Raw genomic sequence first — 15569 nt, 5'->3', positions numbered from 1 at the left:
CAGAATATCTTATCTCTGCAGAGGTCATTCCTATCTGGTGGTTACTTTTCAGAGATGTCACATCTCCTGTCCATCAAAGAGAGCCGTTTCCACACAGACAAGGAACCTCGAAGATTGAAGCCTCAGCCCAAATTCGAATTGCTCTCCAACGGAAGAAATCTTGAGGACGATTTACGCCAACGGATCTATTCAAGAGTTCTCCTACAAATAGCGCTCGAGGATCACTTCAACCTTCACCGATTCAACGACATAAGCTGAAGCTCTGCCGAAATAGCTACTCAGCCTAAAGCTTAACCGCCCCAAAGCTTGAATCGAAGAAGAGAATTCCAAAGCCAAAATCAGTCACTGCTGATTACATACATTCTCTTAGACCCTAGGCATATATCTGTTTACCCAGAAGCCAAAGGTCAAACTTGCTTCAAAGAACCTGTTCTTTGTAAGTATAGTTGGCACTCGTTCAAACCTCCCCCCATAAGAGTGTTTGAGTGGTTCGGAGTTCAGGAAGGTACTCTGAACTCTGAGTGAAAAGTCTGAGCACGAGGTGTGCTTAGCAGGGAAATCCTACGCGAGGTGTGTGGGTGCTGAAGAAGGGTTTTCTTCAGTTTACGGTTGTGTGCACCAGACAAGCACACGGGTACGGTTTGCAGTGCACCAGTGAAGCACTTGCGGAGTGGATTGTTGGTCTGATCAACCAGCCGTGGATGTAGGAAAGGGTTTTTCCGAACCACGTAAAAGTCTCCTTGTTGTTTACAGCTTTCAGTTTTACATTCTTACTTGTGCTTTTTCTATTGATAAAACTGAACACTGACTAACAGCAAAGAGAAACCTTAATCCAACTATCTGCTCCACCGAGGCTATTACAAAACGAAGTTTAATTTCCGCTGCGTATGATATCTATCTGACTGAACTATCCTCTGATAGTAAGAAAGAGTGATATCATCTCTATCTTTGCAAACACGACTGAAGCCCTTACTTGGATCAGTTAAGTTCCAGCAACTTAACTGATAACTCATTACTGAAGAGCTTTCAGTATCAGTCGTCAACCCTGTTGGTCAAAACTGATTTCAGTAAAACAGGAGTCCTTGTTTGCGTGTAAAGTTTCGTTTTGATCTCTGACTGAGATCCCTCTGATTGAGGTCAGTAAATTGTTGTAAAAATAGCCTATAGGTGTATTCCCCCCCCCCATACACCTATTCGAGACCCCCCGGACCTAACAACCTTAACTCTTTTTTTTTTCAATTTCGGCAACCCTGCTCCGGTATCAGCTTAGTCGCCCCCGTACTTATCGACTCCGACTTGCACCTTGTCAGCTCGCACGTGCCCAATCTCTTGGTCGTTGACATGCGGCAGCGCAAGAAGGTCCAGGACCGAATATGGACCGAATCCTACTTGGTTCAGATCCAGATCCGTATTTTTTTACTAAGGTCCGGATTCGATCCAGATTTATTGGATTAAACAAAATGAGATCCAAGTCTAGATCCATAAGATCCACAGGGTTTCGAGTCCTGACCCGGATCCATTATTTTTTCTCTTTTAAAATAAATTTATAAATATTAAATTAACCAAAAATAAAATCATAATTATCGTTTAGAGTTTTACCAATTATTCAAAAATAAATAATTAAACCATAATCTATAAAAAAATATCATAAAAATTCAAAATAAGTAAACATATAATAATCAAGCACTAAATAAGTTAAGGTATTGGAGGAGATGCTGTTGTGCGGGGTGGTGAAGAAGCTGGTGGCGCTGCTGCATGTGGGCGGTGGACAGTTGACAACCACGAGATTGGGCGCTTGTGAGCTGACAAGGTGCAAGTCGGGGCCGATGAGTACAAGGGCGGCTAAGCTGATGCCGGAGGTGGATTGCCGAAATTAAAAAAAAAAAGTTAAATTGCAGATCCACCCTTGAAGTAGATGGTGCAATTAAACCCAAACGTTTAACGGACGTTAACGGTGTTAGAGGTCTGGGTTTAATTGCACCCTTTTCTTGGACTATGGAGGGGTGTTTGTGCCAAGGTCGAGAATGGGGAGCTAAACACTATAGGGGCCTCTACTTTAGGGATGAATCTGCACCTTAACCCTTTTTATTATATTTAAAAGATAATAAAAAATTATTTATACTATTTTATTTTATTTATTTATAATCATATTAAAAGTAAATACTATACATTATAATTGATACTTCACTCAATAAAAAAATTATGAAGAAGAAAGATATTTAATTTGTTTGAGAGAATATAGCAAAATAAGGTTCTATTTATAAACAAGCCGAAATCCTGACAGCACTCGATATTAAACGAGTCGAACTCGAGCCTAATTTCGAGCTCGATAAGTTTATTGAGTTGAGCTTGAGCCTGACAGCACTAGACTCGTCGAACTGGCAAATATGTTCAAATTTGATTGTTCACGAACATGTTTGCGAGTATATTCACGAACCTTCAATCGAGTTAATACACGAGTCTTAAACAAGTCAAGCTCGAGTAACATATTAATTAAGATGAAAAACATAGTTTGAATATTTATCAAGTTTTTTTTAGAAGTTTTTAACGAGTTCGAACTTGAATATCATGTATACAAACATCTAACGAGTGGAGCTTAAGCTCACGCTCGAATTCGACAGTATCGAGTAGCCTCAACACTTGTGTTTTTTCTTTATAAATTACATTTTCTTTTTCTGTTTGTTTATAATCTAACGTGTGTGTATATATGAAAATGATGTAGGAGATGAAAAATAATATATGATCAAGGAAAACAACCGGTGAAGCGAATGTGATCAAGAGTCCTTTTTAGGTCATACTTGACCACTGCCTCATCTGCTTCTCTAAAACCATCTCCATATACCGGCGACGAGCTTGTTTCAATCTGGTGCTTGAAAAACTCGCCAAGTTTTCTCTCGAATTGGGACCGTTGCCCCTTCTTCGATGATGAGCTGGACGAGGACGACGACGAAGAAGAAGACGAAGATGATGAAGACGTAGTGGCACCACCGGCAATCTCGGAATCCAACCACATATGAGCTAGCACTTGGCAAATACCTTCTTCCACCTTTGGATCCAAATTTGGGTAACCTGAAAGCATAGCATCTCAGTTGATTCCTATAGTAAGGCTACAATCTTGGAAGAAAGAATTGCGAGAAGGGTTGAGATCACTTTCTTGGCCAAATAGGCTACGCTTTGGTCTAGAGAGTGATTCAAGAAGGAGAAAAATGACCTTTGAGGCGCAGCCAAGCATGCATCATCTCGTGGGCGAGGATGGATCCGGTTAATAACCTGAAAATGACCAGATATTATCTATTCTTGTTGATGAAAGTGCAGAATACGAATAGGGGAAACGAGCGTTACCTTGGAAGGCCATACAAAACAAGAATTGCTGTTACTTCACACCGGCGGACCAGCCTATATGGCTCAGTGAATAAGTCTAGTACCCGGAAGCCTCCAATTCTTGGCCTCCTCGACACCTGTGATTGTTGGTAATAGATTCGAACCACGTCAAGGTTTCAAGCTAACTTAGGTTAATGCATGATCACGGTTTAATATTCTTGGAAGAGGTGTTCATACCATAGTAATGATCTGCTCTTCCGACAGGCAAAGTCCTCGAGTCTCAGACACACGATGATGACCCTGGCCACGGAATGAAAAATAGCAAAATTCAGATAAAAAATATATTGTTTCTTATTCCATGTATAGAGGGAGTTGTTAAACCTTTTTCTCTTCTTCCATGGCTTCGTTTAGTGCTTGTCTTTCGACTAAGAGTAAAGGAATCTGCTGCTCCACCTTCATGTTTAGGCCTTCGTAGAAATCTTGTATCTCAAGGTAAAGAGGTTGGCATTCGTGAGTGTCCATTATCGACGAGTCCAAACACTCAAGACAGAGCTTTCTTCCATCCTCGAGATGCAAATACGTAGCATCAACCGGCTACAAGAACCACTCTTTTAATTTATTTGTTTTTTAGGTATATTTTCTGAATGATTGTTCCACTCACCTCCATTTTCTCGCAGCTACAACAACGAGGCGTTCCATCTTGCTCGTGTGAAGGGCAGTACTTCTGAGGCCAGAATGGATGTGCTCTGTACTCAATAAGGCCAGCAGCATTCGTTGGGATCTACTTCAATAACATTGAGAGACATCAAAAGCAATACAATTCCACTCGACTAATAAGCCTAATTCAACGATGCCTAATGTTCTTTTTTTAGAGGAAACAGTATCTAAAGTTTATTACAGTTAATCAGGTGAATGTATACTTACAAAATTCTTGCAAACATCACATTTGGGATGATGCAGCTCCATGTAGCAAGATTTATGGTACGGGCGGTCATCCATCATCGAGAACTGAAACAGAAATCGAAAACACAAAAGATGTCATCTTATCAAAATAATCGGAACCTATATCAAGAAAGCAATAGCAGATTTTACAATCAAAATAAGTCAGATATGCAGGGATCAAATTATCACCTCTATTTCAGAAATCGGCTTATCACAAGCATGACAACAGAAACAATCTGGATGCCAAACCGCTCCCATGCAACTCAAGTATCTTCCATTACCAATTTGGCTATTACAACCAGCACATGTTCTACAATAAAAAATCATATATTGTCATAGAAAATCTACATTGTTGGAGTAATAGATAACATTTTTCATGTTGCTAAACAATTCTATTGTGCATTCACTCAGTTTAATCTGCAGCAAGCAGATCCTAGTTTAGCTGAGTTTCTCTAGCCAGATCCATAAGGACTAAAACTGTATATAGATTTCACTAATGTGATGAGCAAGATATTAGATTGCCATAAATAAACTTCAGAAATCTTAAAATAAATAAGACACGCACCTATATCTCGAAGGATCAAGGAACGGAAAAGGCGCAAAGAGTCTTCCATGTTCTCGTAGAGGGGGTGATGGAGGCGGAGACTCTAGATTCAAACTTTCTTGAAGCGCCTTAGCAAGCTGCTCGTCTTCCTCTAACTGAGAATCGCTATCTAATAATCAGGAAAAAAAAAGGACAAGTTAGCAAAATATGTACATATACATATTCCATTTTTCTTTAATTTCCAAATTCCTCAAAATGCACATAAAAAATTCATGGAAGAGTAACAGAAAAGATATGACAAATGCAAGAGTTGTCATATTCTGATCTCTTAGATTACCTATCACTTTCTTTCCTTTCTCATCTTCCTCAGCTATGGAAAGCGCGATTGCTCTGTCAATCTCTTCTGTGTCGAAATCCGATGAGCCCTGTATTCATTACTCGACATCAGCTGCTTGGAAGATCTCATAGATACACACAGGGAATCAAAATGGAAACGGTCATTACCCGCGAAACACGAGCTGCTTCCCAAGTTACTTCATCATCATGATCACAATGATAATGCTCTTCTGAGATTTTGTGACTGGAGGAGCCTTTCAAAATCTTGGTCAGCCAACCCATAGTGCCAACTGTTTGGAGAGTGAAGGTGAATTCTACATTTATATCACACAATATCTCGAGATAATTTAGATAAGCGAAATCTAAATAAACTTTTTTAATCAATATCTAAGTATCTATGCAAAATTCAGCGATTTTGGTTGGATCACTATTCAATTCAAGCCAGTCAAATCCAATCCTTCGAGAAAGATTATATCAAGAATCGTCTTTGATTAATATTTAAGCATCCAACCACTCCACCATCAATTTACAACATATTTTCCCAATAAACCATCCAAAGTTGAAAACTTCAAAGTCGATCAACTTTTTCGATATTCTTGGACAAGAAAGATATATTCCCACAAAAAATCAAGAACTATATAGAAAGGAACAGACAAATAAATACAAGTGTGAAAAAAGTTTACCCCAATCAGCAGTATTCCAAGGTGTATGATGAATCCCAAATCAGACAAACCATCATAAAATTCTGCCTGTTGCAAATATCTTCACGGACAAGAATCATAATGAGATAACCAAAAAATACCTTATTTTCTTACATTGATGATAAAAATTTAAATAAGACAAGAATATTAAAGATGCAAATTTTGTTTACCACTAATTTGTGCAGAAAGATGATGTGAGAATTTGTATCAAACAATTGAAGATAAAACCCAAGGAATAGGATGATTCAATTTCAAGATTTTATGTACTTGTCTGAAGCTGGACCCTTCCTCACCTTTTAGTCCCACTCTTACACCATCAGTCACTAAATGTCAAAACCCACTATTGTTAGCCTTTGTATTTGACAAAAAGGCAAGATTAGTGAAAATGAGGCTGGTTTTGCCTCTCTCTTTTTCTTTTTTCTTTTTTTCTTTTTTTTTTTAAAAAATTACTATAATATGTTACATTTTTATATTACTAATTTGGTCGATATAGAAATAATGTATTAAAGAATTTACAAGAGGAGACATCATTTATGATTTAATTAACGCAACTTTCGGTTCTTTATTTTCACAATAGGATAAGAAGAAAAATCATTTATGACAAGTATGTCATTGTTTTTTGTTAGTATTATTAGCTTGACTTTTGGTTACTCCTAAAAATGCATGTTGTATGTTCTTGGATTTAGAATAAAGCATCATTTTCTTACAGCTTCCCCACTATTATAGTGTTCCTTTCAGGTTTTTTTTTTTGTTTTTTTTTAATTTTATGAACATAAAATGCGATGCTTTTTTTTTTCTTATCCCAAAAAAACCCGATTATAAAGCCGAATGTTTTGATGATCACTACATATTGGTATACATGATTTTAATTGTTTAATGACAATATTCTCTTCATTCCAATTTAATAGGATCATAAGGCCTAGACATCAATGTTAAGAAACAAATATTTTATAATAAAATAAAAATAGAAAATAATTTCTTTGAGGATATATATGTCAAGAAAATAAAAAAGAGAAAAAAGATTATATTTTTTTAAAATAAAATAAAAAATAATTATTTATAGATCACAATGATAATAATAAGTCATTTGAAAGGTATATATGTATTATGTATTAATTTTTTATTTTAAAAAATGACTTAAAATGAAATGGAGAGGTATGAAAAAATAGGAAGGGATCGGAAGAGTATAATTTAAGTATTTAACGTAGAAAGTAGAAACGTTGCAACAATGAGTTGGCTTATTATTGGCTGCAGGTTGTACTTCCACATCATGCATGTTATTTTAAGAAAGGTGGCTGAAAAGTCAAATTAACTTAGTATTAAAAAAAAAAAAAAAACTTACTTCTATTATTCTTCCTTCTGAAAATGTATATTCAAAAGTACAAAATCGTTTAGTAAACAAGTCTTGTAATGACAGAGTTTAAAATTATATTAGGCAAAGAATGAATTATTATTTATGTGAATTTATTGAATTGAAAAGCCGAGCTACTTTGATATGTTTTAAAGTTAGTTGGAGAATTTAATACAACGCTTCTTCACCGAATTATCTTTTTCGCGGGTCTGATCTGTTTTTCCTTCTTTGAAACTCAAAGGTATTGTTGTTAAATTTTAAATAATTATATTGTAATATAATGTCATATCTAATTGTATATGTGTATAATACTATCAATATTAATCCCCTAAAAAACCAAATATCAATTCATTGATATATGTGCTGAGCTTGTAGCGTTTATTTTGATATTTTTGTAACTATGTTCGGTAGATTAATGACGAAATCTTGCCAATTAAATTATCGAACAATTTAGTTGGGATATAAATGTAGGTTTATGTTTGAAATTAAAGAGGTTGCACACGCCCTTTTGTGCAGCAGATCCTAATATCAAGTGCACTCAAAGAAGTTGATCAGTGCGTGACTGCTTTCACTATTCAAACATCATTTTTGTGAGTTTATGCAAAATACGGAGATCATCAAATGAAAATACTTATTATATATATATATATATATATATATATATATATATATATATATATAGGGTGGGGTTAATATAGAAATCCCCTTAAGATGAAAATTAGGAACCTAATCTTAACTATTGATTTACATAAAATAAACGGATGAGATAAATTATTGTAGATGCACACGGTTTTCTTTCAATAAATTATAGAAATATAAAAGGTTAGAAATGTAAAAAAAACATATACTTAATAACTACCTAACGTGATTATAGGAAACATTTATTTCCTACTTCAATTGCATTTTCTCTCTCCCTCCAATTGCATTTACTTATTGTTGTAGGGTAAAAACAGACGTGCATATTCTCTCACTCCAATTGTACGTATTTTAGGGAGCAAAATGCATATATCTTTATGAGTGAAAATTTAAAATGCCCTATTATGCATGTCTGTTTCAATATTTAATTAGTTTTGTTCAATTTTGATGTTAATTTTTAACTCGAAGATTGGTGTTGCACGGATGATAATTTTTACATGCACGATTGTTGTAGTGTGTGGAAAAAAATGTTTTTTTTTATTTTTAAAATTTGAATATAAATTATTGTTGCATTTCTTATGGTTACTAGTTGCACAAATTGTCTGTTTTATGTTGTTGCACAGAGTTGTGGTAATTGTTGCACATATGAAAAAAATTCTTATAAAAATGCAAATGTTTTTTTTTTTTTTTTTTGTCATGTTTATATGAAATATAGTAGTTGCATAATTGCCTTAAGCAAAATGCATATATTTTAATCGTGCATATCTATTTCAATATTTAGAGTTGTTTATTTTGATGGTGGTCTTTTGCTCAAAAATTGGTGTTGCACATATGATAATTTTAGCTTGCACAAATTCTGTAATATGTGGGTAAAGTGACATTCTCTTTCTTAAATTTGAATATAGAATTGGTAGTTGCACATATATGTTTTTATTGTTACATAGCATAAATTAATATGCTTTTGTTGTTGCAGATTACATATTTATGTCTGAAATGTATTATTGTTGCACTATACATTGTATTTGCATTGATTAAATTGGTGCATAAGAATATAAGATTTCACAATTTTTCTTATGTGCAAGGTCAAATCCAAGCAACAAAATACAATAACCGAGCAACACAATAATCTCATCTAACTATGCATCTACAAAAATACTTAACTATGCAACTATGAAACTACGAATCCTTCAACTATGCACCTCAAGACTTCGAACGCTTCAAATATATATGCAACTATGCAATTAGGAATCCTTCATCTATGCAACTACAAATCCTTCAACTATGCAACTCAAAAACTACTAATCTTTCAGCTATACAACTCAGAATTTCGAAACCTTCAATTATGCAACTATTTAAATTGATTAACATCTAAAAAAAGTATTTAAAATGAAAATAAAAAAAATTAATATTTTAATATGTGAAATATTATCTTTGAATCCTTATTTTACTTTTTAAATTTTAGTTAATTTATAAAAGCTAATGCAATGAAATATTAAAAAAGAACACAAAGTGACTAAACAAAAAAAAATGAAATGAAAACTGAATGTTAATGGAATAATGAAAATATTGAAATCAAACTCACAATTCTCGCCAACTATATTTGAAAATAAACAAAATTACATTGCTATCCTTTATTATACAAAATGAAGAAAAAACGGCTAATTATTTAATTAATTATTAACTGGTAGATCTTCAATTTTAAAGGTTAAGATTAGGTTTTTAGTTCTCATTTTAAAAGAGGTTTTTATTAGAACCTCTTCCTATAGAAGAGGTTCTAATAAAAACCTCTTTTAAAATGAGAACTAGGAACCACATCTTAGCCTTTAAATTTGAAGATCTAGTGGTTAGGATTAAATTGATTAATAATGTGCCTAAAATGAGGGAATTTGTTTGACTTTGCCGTTTTTTTTTGTTTTTAATTAGGAGAAGGTTAACTTTGTCTTTTAAGGTTTTCTTAATTAATGATAGATGTTATGTTTTAATTGCTTTTTCAATGACATTAATACAATTAGAAATTGCACAGATTACACATCATAATTCGTTCATCATTAATACCAATTATCTTTTCAAATTTTTATTATATAAAACAATTAGAAATGACATGAAAGAATTATACTACAAATCATGATCTTCTTTAAAAAAAACACCAAACTCAAATACGCAATATTTGAATTTGTAAATAACAATGTAAATAAATACAGAATATGAAACTATGCAATTAATAAATAATTATTGTATGCAATTTTAACCAACAATGCACTACAAACGTGAGAACAAGACGTAATATAAGTTGTCCTTCATAAACAAATTTGAAAATTGATCTAAATGATTGTTTAAGAAAAATTCGTCCAATGTAATCATATGACATAACAAATTTTGTTTCAACACAGTGTATTATTCAAACCATAAGTCATCCAAATATCTTTTCCATCTTCTCATCTGGCACGGACAAGAAATTTCGATAATATGCAGATGCACCCCTCATTACATCATCCTTGACGTAGTTATTTGTCCATCCAATCATAGTTGCACAGTATCTTGTACGAAGCCTAATCAAATGCCTTTCTGGATTTGTGGGAAGTCCACATACCCAATTGCACGGTGTCTCTCCCATATAAGTTTCAATGTGGCGCATGAGATATATACCGCTGGCTTCCATGCAACTTTTGTTACCCCCACTTCATATGGACAACAAATTTCTTTGCCTTCAACATCTTTATTTTTTTCATTGAATTTCCATGTAGGTGCAAGTATTCTCCAAGTACATTTGCCTACATAATTAAACAATCAAAATTATATACCATACCAGGTGATCGATAGTAACACCATATTTTTCTAGACGACAATCTTCCTTTGACACATTTGTGCTATCAAAAATAAGTATTCGCCATCTCTTCACATCGAATGTTAATGCATAGAATTTCATTCCGTCGTACACAGGGAATACAAACTGTTTATAAATATTTCACAAAAATCAACCACAACTGTTAATACAAATTATATATAACATCTAATAATTAACTGTCCAAAAATTCAACATTGCAACATATTACTTTCACGGATGCAATTAAAAAATCATCTATGCAATAAAACAATTTCATAGATGCATATTAATAATTTCATAGATGCACAGATGACTTCAAATAATTGCAGCGAATGAACTTTAATAGCATAGATGTACTTTACTAATTGCATAGATGCATATTTGTAGGATCTATATGTTCTATCTTCTTGTTAGTAAAGGACAATCCATTGGTTATATGCAACAATCCGTAAACTTTGATTTAATTTCCAACAATTCGTACAGTTCCACAGACTAACGCAATCAATTTTTTCACACTTCAAGATATTAAAACAAATTGACTTATCAAAGTATGTAAGAAAGGAAACAAGCCTCATAACAAAAACACAGAGTATACTAATCCTCAATTTTTCCTTTAGTACCCCAAACTCTAGAAATCAAAACCCTCGACACACGCATATAGCCAAAATGGTCACCTCAAATTTCAAGAGCATAGATGCACATATTAAAGAATAAAGCAATTTCGAAGTAAGATCTTTTTTAAACAGCTATGCGATCTTAAAAAATTAGATAGCTATGCTAAATCTTTACTAAACAGCTATCCAAAAATTAACCATTATCCATGAAATCTTAAAAACTTAACAAAACAAAAAAAACTAGGAAATTTGATAACTATGCAACCCAATCCAACATCTATGCACTAACAACCTCAAAATATGCAACTCCAGTAACAAAAAACAGAACAAAACGTTTCAATTTGACCATTTATGCATCAATATCCAACATATATGCATCACAATCTCAAAATATGCAACTCCAATAAAAAACCAGAAAAAACGTTTCAATTTTTGCCATTTATGCATAAATATCCAACATCTATGCATCACAATCTTTCATCTATGCAAATCAAACAAAACCTATCAAAGAATCGCAAGAAATGATAACTATGCAACCCAATCCAACATCTATGCGTCACAATCTTTCATCTATGCAAAGCAAACAAAACCTATCAAAGAATCGCAAGAAATGATAACTATCTATGCATCACAATCTTTCATCTATGCAAATCAAGAACACCCATCATCTATTCAATTTTAAAAAATTAACCAAAAAACAAACAGCTATGCAATTACATAAAACATCTATGCAATTGATTTACCCCAATTTCGGACGGCTTGAAGCTTCCGCCGCCTCCTCCTTGTATAAATCGGCCAGAATCCGCCGCCCCCTCTTGGAATAATCGGACAGCCTCCGCCGCCGCTTCCTGTTACAGATCGCCGAAGCCGTCGGGAACGACGAAGACCCAGTTCGCCCAAGCCGTCGAACGCCAACTCCTTGTACAGGAGGGAAAATTTCGAACCTTGCACAGATTGCCGAAACCGCTGCCGGAGAACACCCTGTGTCCGATGCTTCATCGCCGGCGTGCAGATCGGTCGTTCGTCGACTGCACAGATGTCTGCAGTTTTAATTTCTCAAGCCCTAGATGAAATTCCAAAGTGAAAGTGAAAATGTAACTGATGATGCGTGTAAATTTTAATTTCATTCTTTACATTTTTACCCTTTTAATTAAAAATACATTTACATTATATATTTTAATGTGCATCTCTAATTTAATCTCAACCCTTTATTTTATTAAAATCGGTGGTTTAGATTTGGTTCCTAGTTCTCATCTTAAGGGGGGTTTCTATTTTAACCCCACCATATATATATATATATATATATAGGAATAGGTTCTAATAAAAACCTCTGTTAAAATGAGAACTAGGAACCTAATCTTGACCTTTTAAATATTAGATCTAATGGTTATGATTTAGTCAACAAAAGAAACTGTGCATCTATTATATTTTACTGTGCACTTAAAAAATATGAATTTATGCAATTGAAACAAACAATGCAAAATACTCAAGCAAATCGAAATTGTGCATCTATGCAATCGAAATTTTGCATCTGTAGTTTAATCTCAGCCCTCTATTTTATTTAAATCAATGGCTTTAAATTGGTTCCTAATTTTCATCTTAAGAGGGGTTTTTATATTAACCCTACCCTATATATATATATATATATATATATATATATATATATATATCGGGCATCACAGAAATTAAAACCATAAAGAAAAAAACAGAAATACTCTTTCTCTCTACACTTATTATTACTCTCAATTTTTCCAGAACTATATATTTTGGTTTTTCATTCTATTTATTAAGAGTGTGTTTAGTTAAACAAATTAAGGGCTTATAGATATAAAATGTAGTTTCTCAAAAATTTATATGTTGTTAAAGTGTTTAGATAATTGAGCTTATAAATAAAAAAGAAAATATTCGTTCAAAAAAGAAAATCGAAGAGAGATGAAATAAAAATGATATATGATGAAAATAAAAAATTATAGTTAAATAATTATAAAATATTTGTTGCATATAAGATTATGAAAAAATAAATAGGAACAGAGAAATTTATTTTTGCCTTTTCCGGGACCTTATAAACTCTTGGAGCTTATAAACTGTTTAGGACTTATTTTGTCAATTAAACATTTTGAAGAAGCTTATAAACTCCTAAACAACTTAAAAGTTTCTAAAGAGTTACAAGTTCAGCCAAACATTCTAATCAGGAATGAAGTTGGACTTTGTAAGTCCCAAAATTGAGTCTTGACGGTCTCATTATGTATATTGCGAAAAGTGTGTGATAAAGTATTTTATATTGTTAAACAATTTTTTACAATTGCACACTTTTATATTGTTATACGATTTTCGTGATTATTTATTATTCACTGTTTTTGCAAAAGTGTGTAATAATTATATTTTTTTTCTTTTTTGAATTACTTAAAAGTGTCAAATTTTCTTTTATATTCATGGACCCCCCCCCCCCCCCCCCCTTTGGCTGCTGTATGAAATGGGCTAGAGCCTAGAGTAGCCCATTGTCTCTATCTATTTAATTTACTGTCAATTTCTTCTTGATCAATTCATGATCTCCTGAAAATAATTCGTACTCAAGTTCATTAATATAGTTTCGAAGTAACGATATATTCACATGTGCTGTGGAATTTTGCACTCCCTTAATTATTTTGTAAATCAAGATTTTGCAACTAATTTACTATTAATTAATTTAATTTGGTCAATGGAAATCTCAAATGCTGAAACATATGTATGACATGCACCGTTATGAATGGCTTCAAAAAATACATTTATTTGAAAATCTAAAGTCAACCCGATACATGATCATTCCAATCTGAATATTTCACTTTATATCCATCACCTATAGATATTCTTATTCTTGCTAATATACTCCATAAAACTCAAAACCGTTCTTTCCTTGTGCAAAGACTTAATTACTTTGTCGAGCTCACGAATAAATACATCTGCCAAATGCTGCAAACAAGAAAAAATCAAATCAAACCAAATACTTAATTAATTAATTAGGGTCACATTAATTAGAACCATCAAAACATCCACGACTAGAACAACAATCTCTAGTTGATGGATCGAATACTTTTAGGTTAAGTCAACCAGAGGTCCAGAACATATCAACGAGGACTAATTGCTAATGGTGCATTTTATTTGGTTGCAAATTATCATAAGAAAATGAGAAAAAATTATCACAATATTTTAGTGATTTTCGCCCTTTTTTTATTTTATGTTTTCTAGGATGAAAAAATATGAAAAATTATTATCATATCAATACTCGATCGAAGATAATATTATCTTGAATTGGAGTGAAAAAAAGGCATTGTAAAGAGAGAGAAAAAAAAAAAAAAAAAACTTACAAGGATCATTGATAGAAGGGGTGCCAATCTGGGAGTTACAGACGCCGCGAGCGCGATAGAAAAGATTGAGAACGTAGGATGCATGATTCTGCAACGTATTTGGTTGGTAGCAAGACCCACCTGCCCTTATTGCTTTGCAATTCAATTCACTACACGTTGACTCCAAAAATGCTTGCAGCTTCTCGTCGGCTGCTCCTACCGTCACCACGCACCATGTCTTGCTCTACATTTACTTATATTAATCAGATTTCAATAAAATTATTTTTTTTTGCTCTAATGATGAGTACTGGATATACATAGTTATCGATTAATAACTTGCAAATGTAATAGTTTCTCAAAAAAATTAAACCTGGTGAATCACGGCATCAGAAATGGTGGAGTCTGCAGCCACGTAGGAAATGACAAGCCCTAACTGAAAAATGACAATGAACAATGAGAGTTTCATCTTCGGAGTGGATGTATTTGTTAATTATATATGTCGTTTTGATTAAATTTATTTGAGTTGTGGCGGTGTTTGAAATTGAGAGTTGGTTGGGTTTTATATATAGACCTGTAAAATCTTGCATAATAAAATCTTATTAATTGTTTCGATTTGTTGGAAATGTGGGTTATGACATTAAAGTAAGTTAATTAATGAAAAGATTGATTACTAGAATATGTATCATCCTCCTTTTTAACTTTAATATACGCAATTGATATCAGATTGTAGTGCGGCTAGTGCCAACTGAAAAAGAGAAATTAAAAAATCAGATTGTAGTGTGAGATGGTTCATGTAATTAATTTCAAACGGATATCTATGTGATTTATTATTGTGATAACACACGAATTCAATCCACGAACAAGAAAAACAGTAAAGAATTCAATCGATTTACGTGGTTCGGATCGTAATCCTATATTCACGGGAGGGTGAACTCTTGATGCCTTTATTGGAGTGATGAAACGAGAATTACAAGTAC

The 15569-nt window shown here is 33.1% G+C and overlaps 2 protein-coding genes across 3 annotated transcripts; both read right to left on the bottom strand.

Moving 5' to 3' along the window:
* Positions 1-2508: 2508 nt before the first annotated feature.
* Positions 2509-6348, bottom strand: LOC130988606 (protein DA1-related 1-like). Of its 2 annotated transcripts, none has more exons than XM_057912492.1 (13): positions 6138-6348; positions 5827-5905; positions 5312-5433; positions 5145-5232; positions 4829-4976; positions 4453-4573; positions 4246-4329; positions 3983-4102; positions 3703-3915; positions 3559-3621; positions 3343-3458; positions 3212-3270; positions 2509-3069 (listed from the first exon to the last, which is right to left on the bottom strand). In XM_057912492.1, exons 3-13 carry the CDS (start codon positions 5423-5425, stop codon positions 2744-2746), a joined length of 1452 nt encoding a protein of 483 aa, XP_057768475.1. In that variant the 5' UTR covers positions 5426-5433; positions 5827-5905; positions 6138-6348; the 3' UTR covers positions 2509-2743. The 2 variants fall into 2 exon arrangements, with proteins under 2 accessions (XP_057768475.1, XP_057768474.1); XM_057912491.1 differs by having other exon boundaries at positions 6015-6332.
* A 7765-nt stretch (positions 6349-14113) lies between these two features.
* Positions 14114-15109, bottom strand: LOC130988605 (glucan endo-1,3-beta-glucosidase-like). Its single transcript, XM_057912489.1, has 3 exons — positions 14963-15109; positions 14614-14836; positions 14114-14218 (listed from the first exon to the last, which is right to left on the bottom strand). Exons 1-3 carry the CDS (start codon positions 15056-15058, stop codon positions 14193-14195), a joined length of 345 nt encoding a protein of 114 aa, XP_057768472.1. The 5' UTR covers positions 15059-15109; the 3' UTR covers positions 14114-14192.
* Between the last annotated feature and the right edge of the window lie 460 nt (positions 15110-15569).

Source organism: Salvia miltiorrhiza, chromosome 6, assembly GCF_028751815.1.
Source record: "Salvia miltiorrhiza cultivar Shanhuang (shh) chromosome 6, IMPLAD_Smil_shh, whole genome shotgun sequence".
Classification (NCBI taxonomy): Eukaryota; Viridiplantae; Streptophyta; class Magnoliopsida; order Lamiales; family Lamiaceae; genus Salvia; species Salvia miltiorrhiza.
Note: the sequence above shows the minus strand (reverse complement) of the source record. Positions and strands in the feature narration are given on the sequence as shown.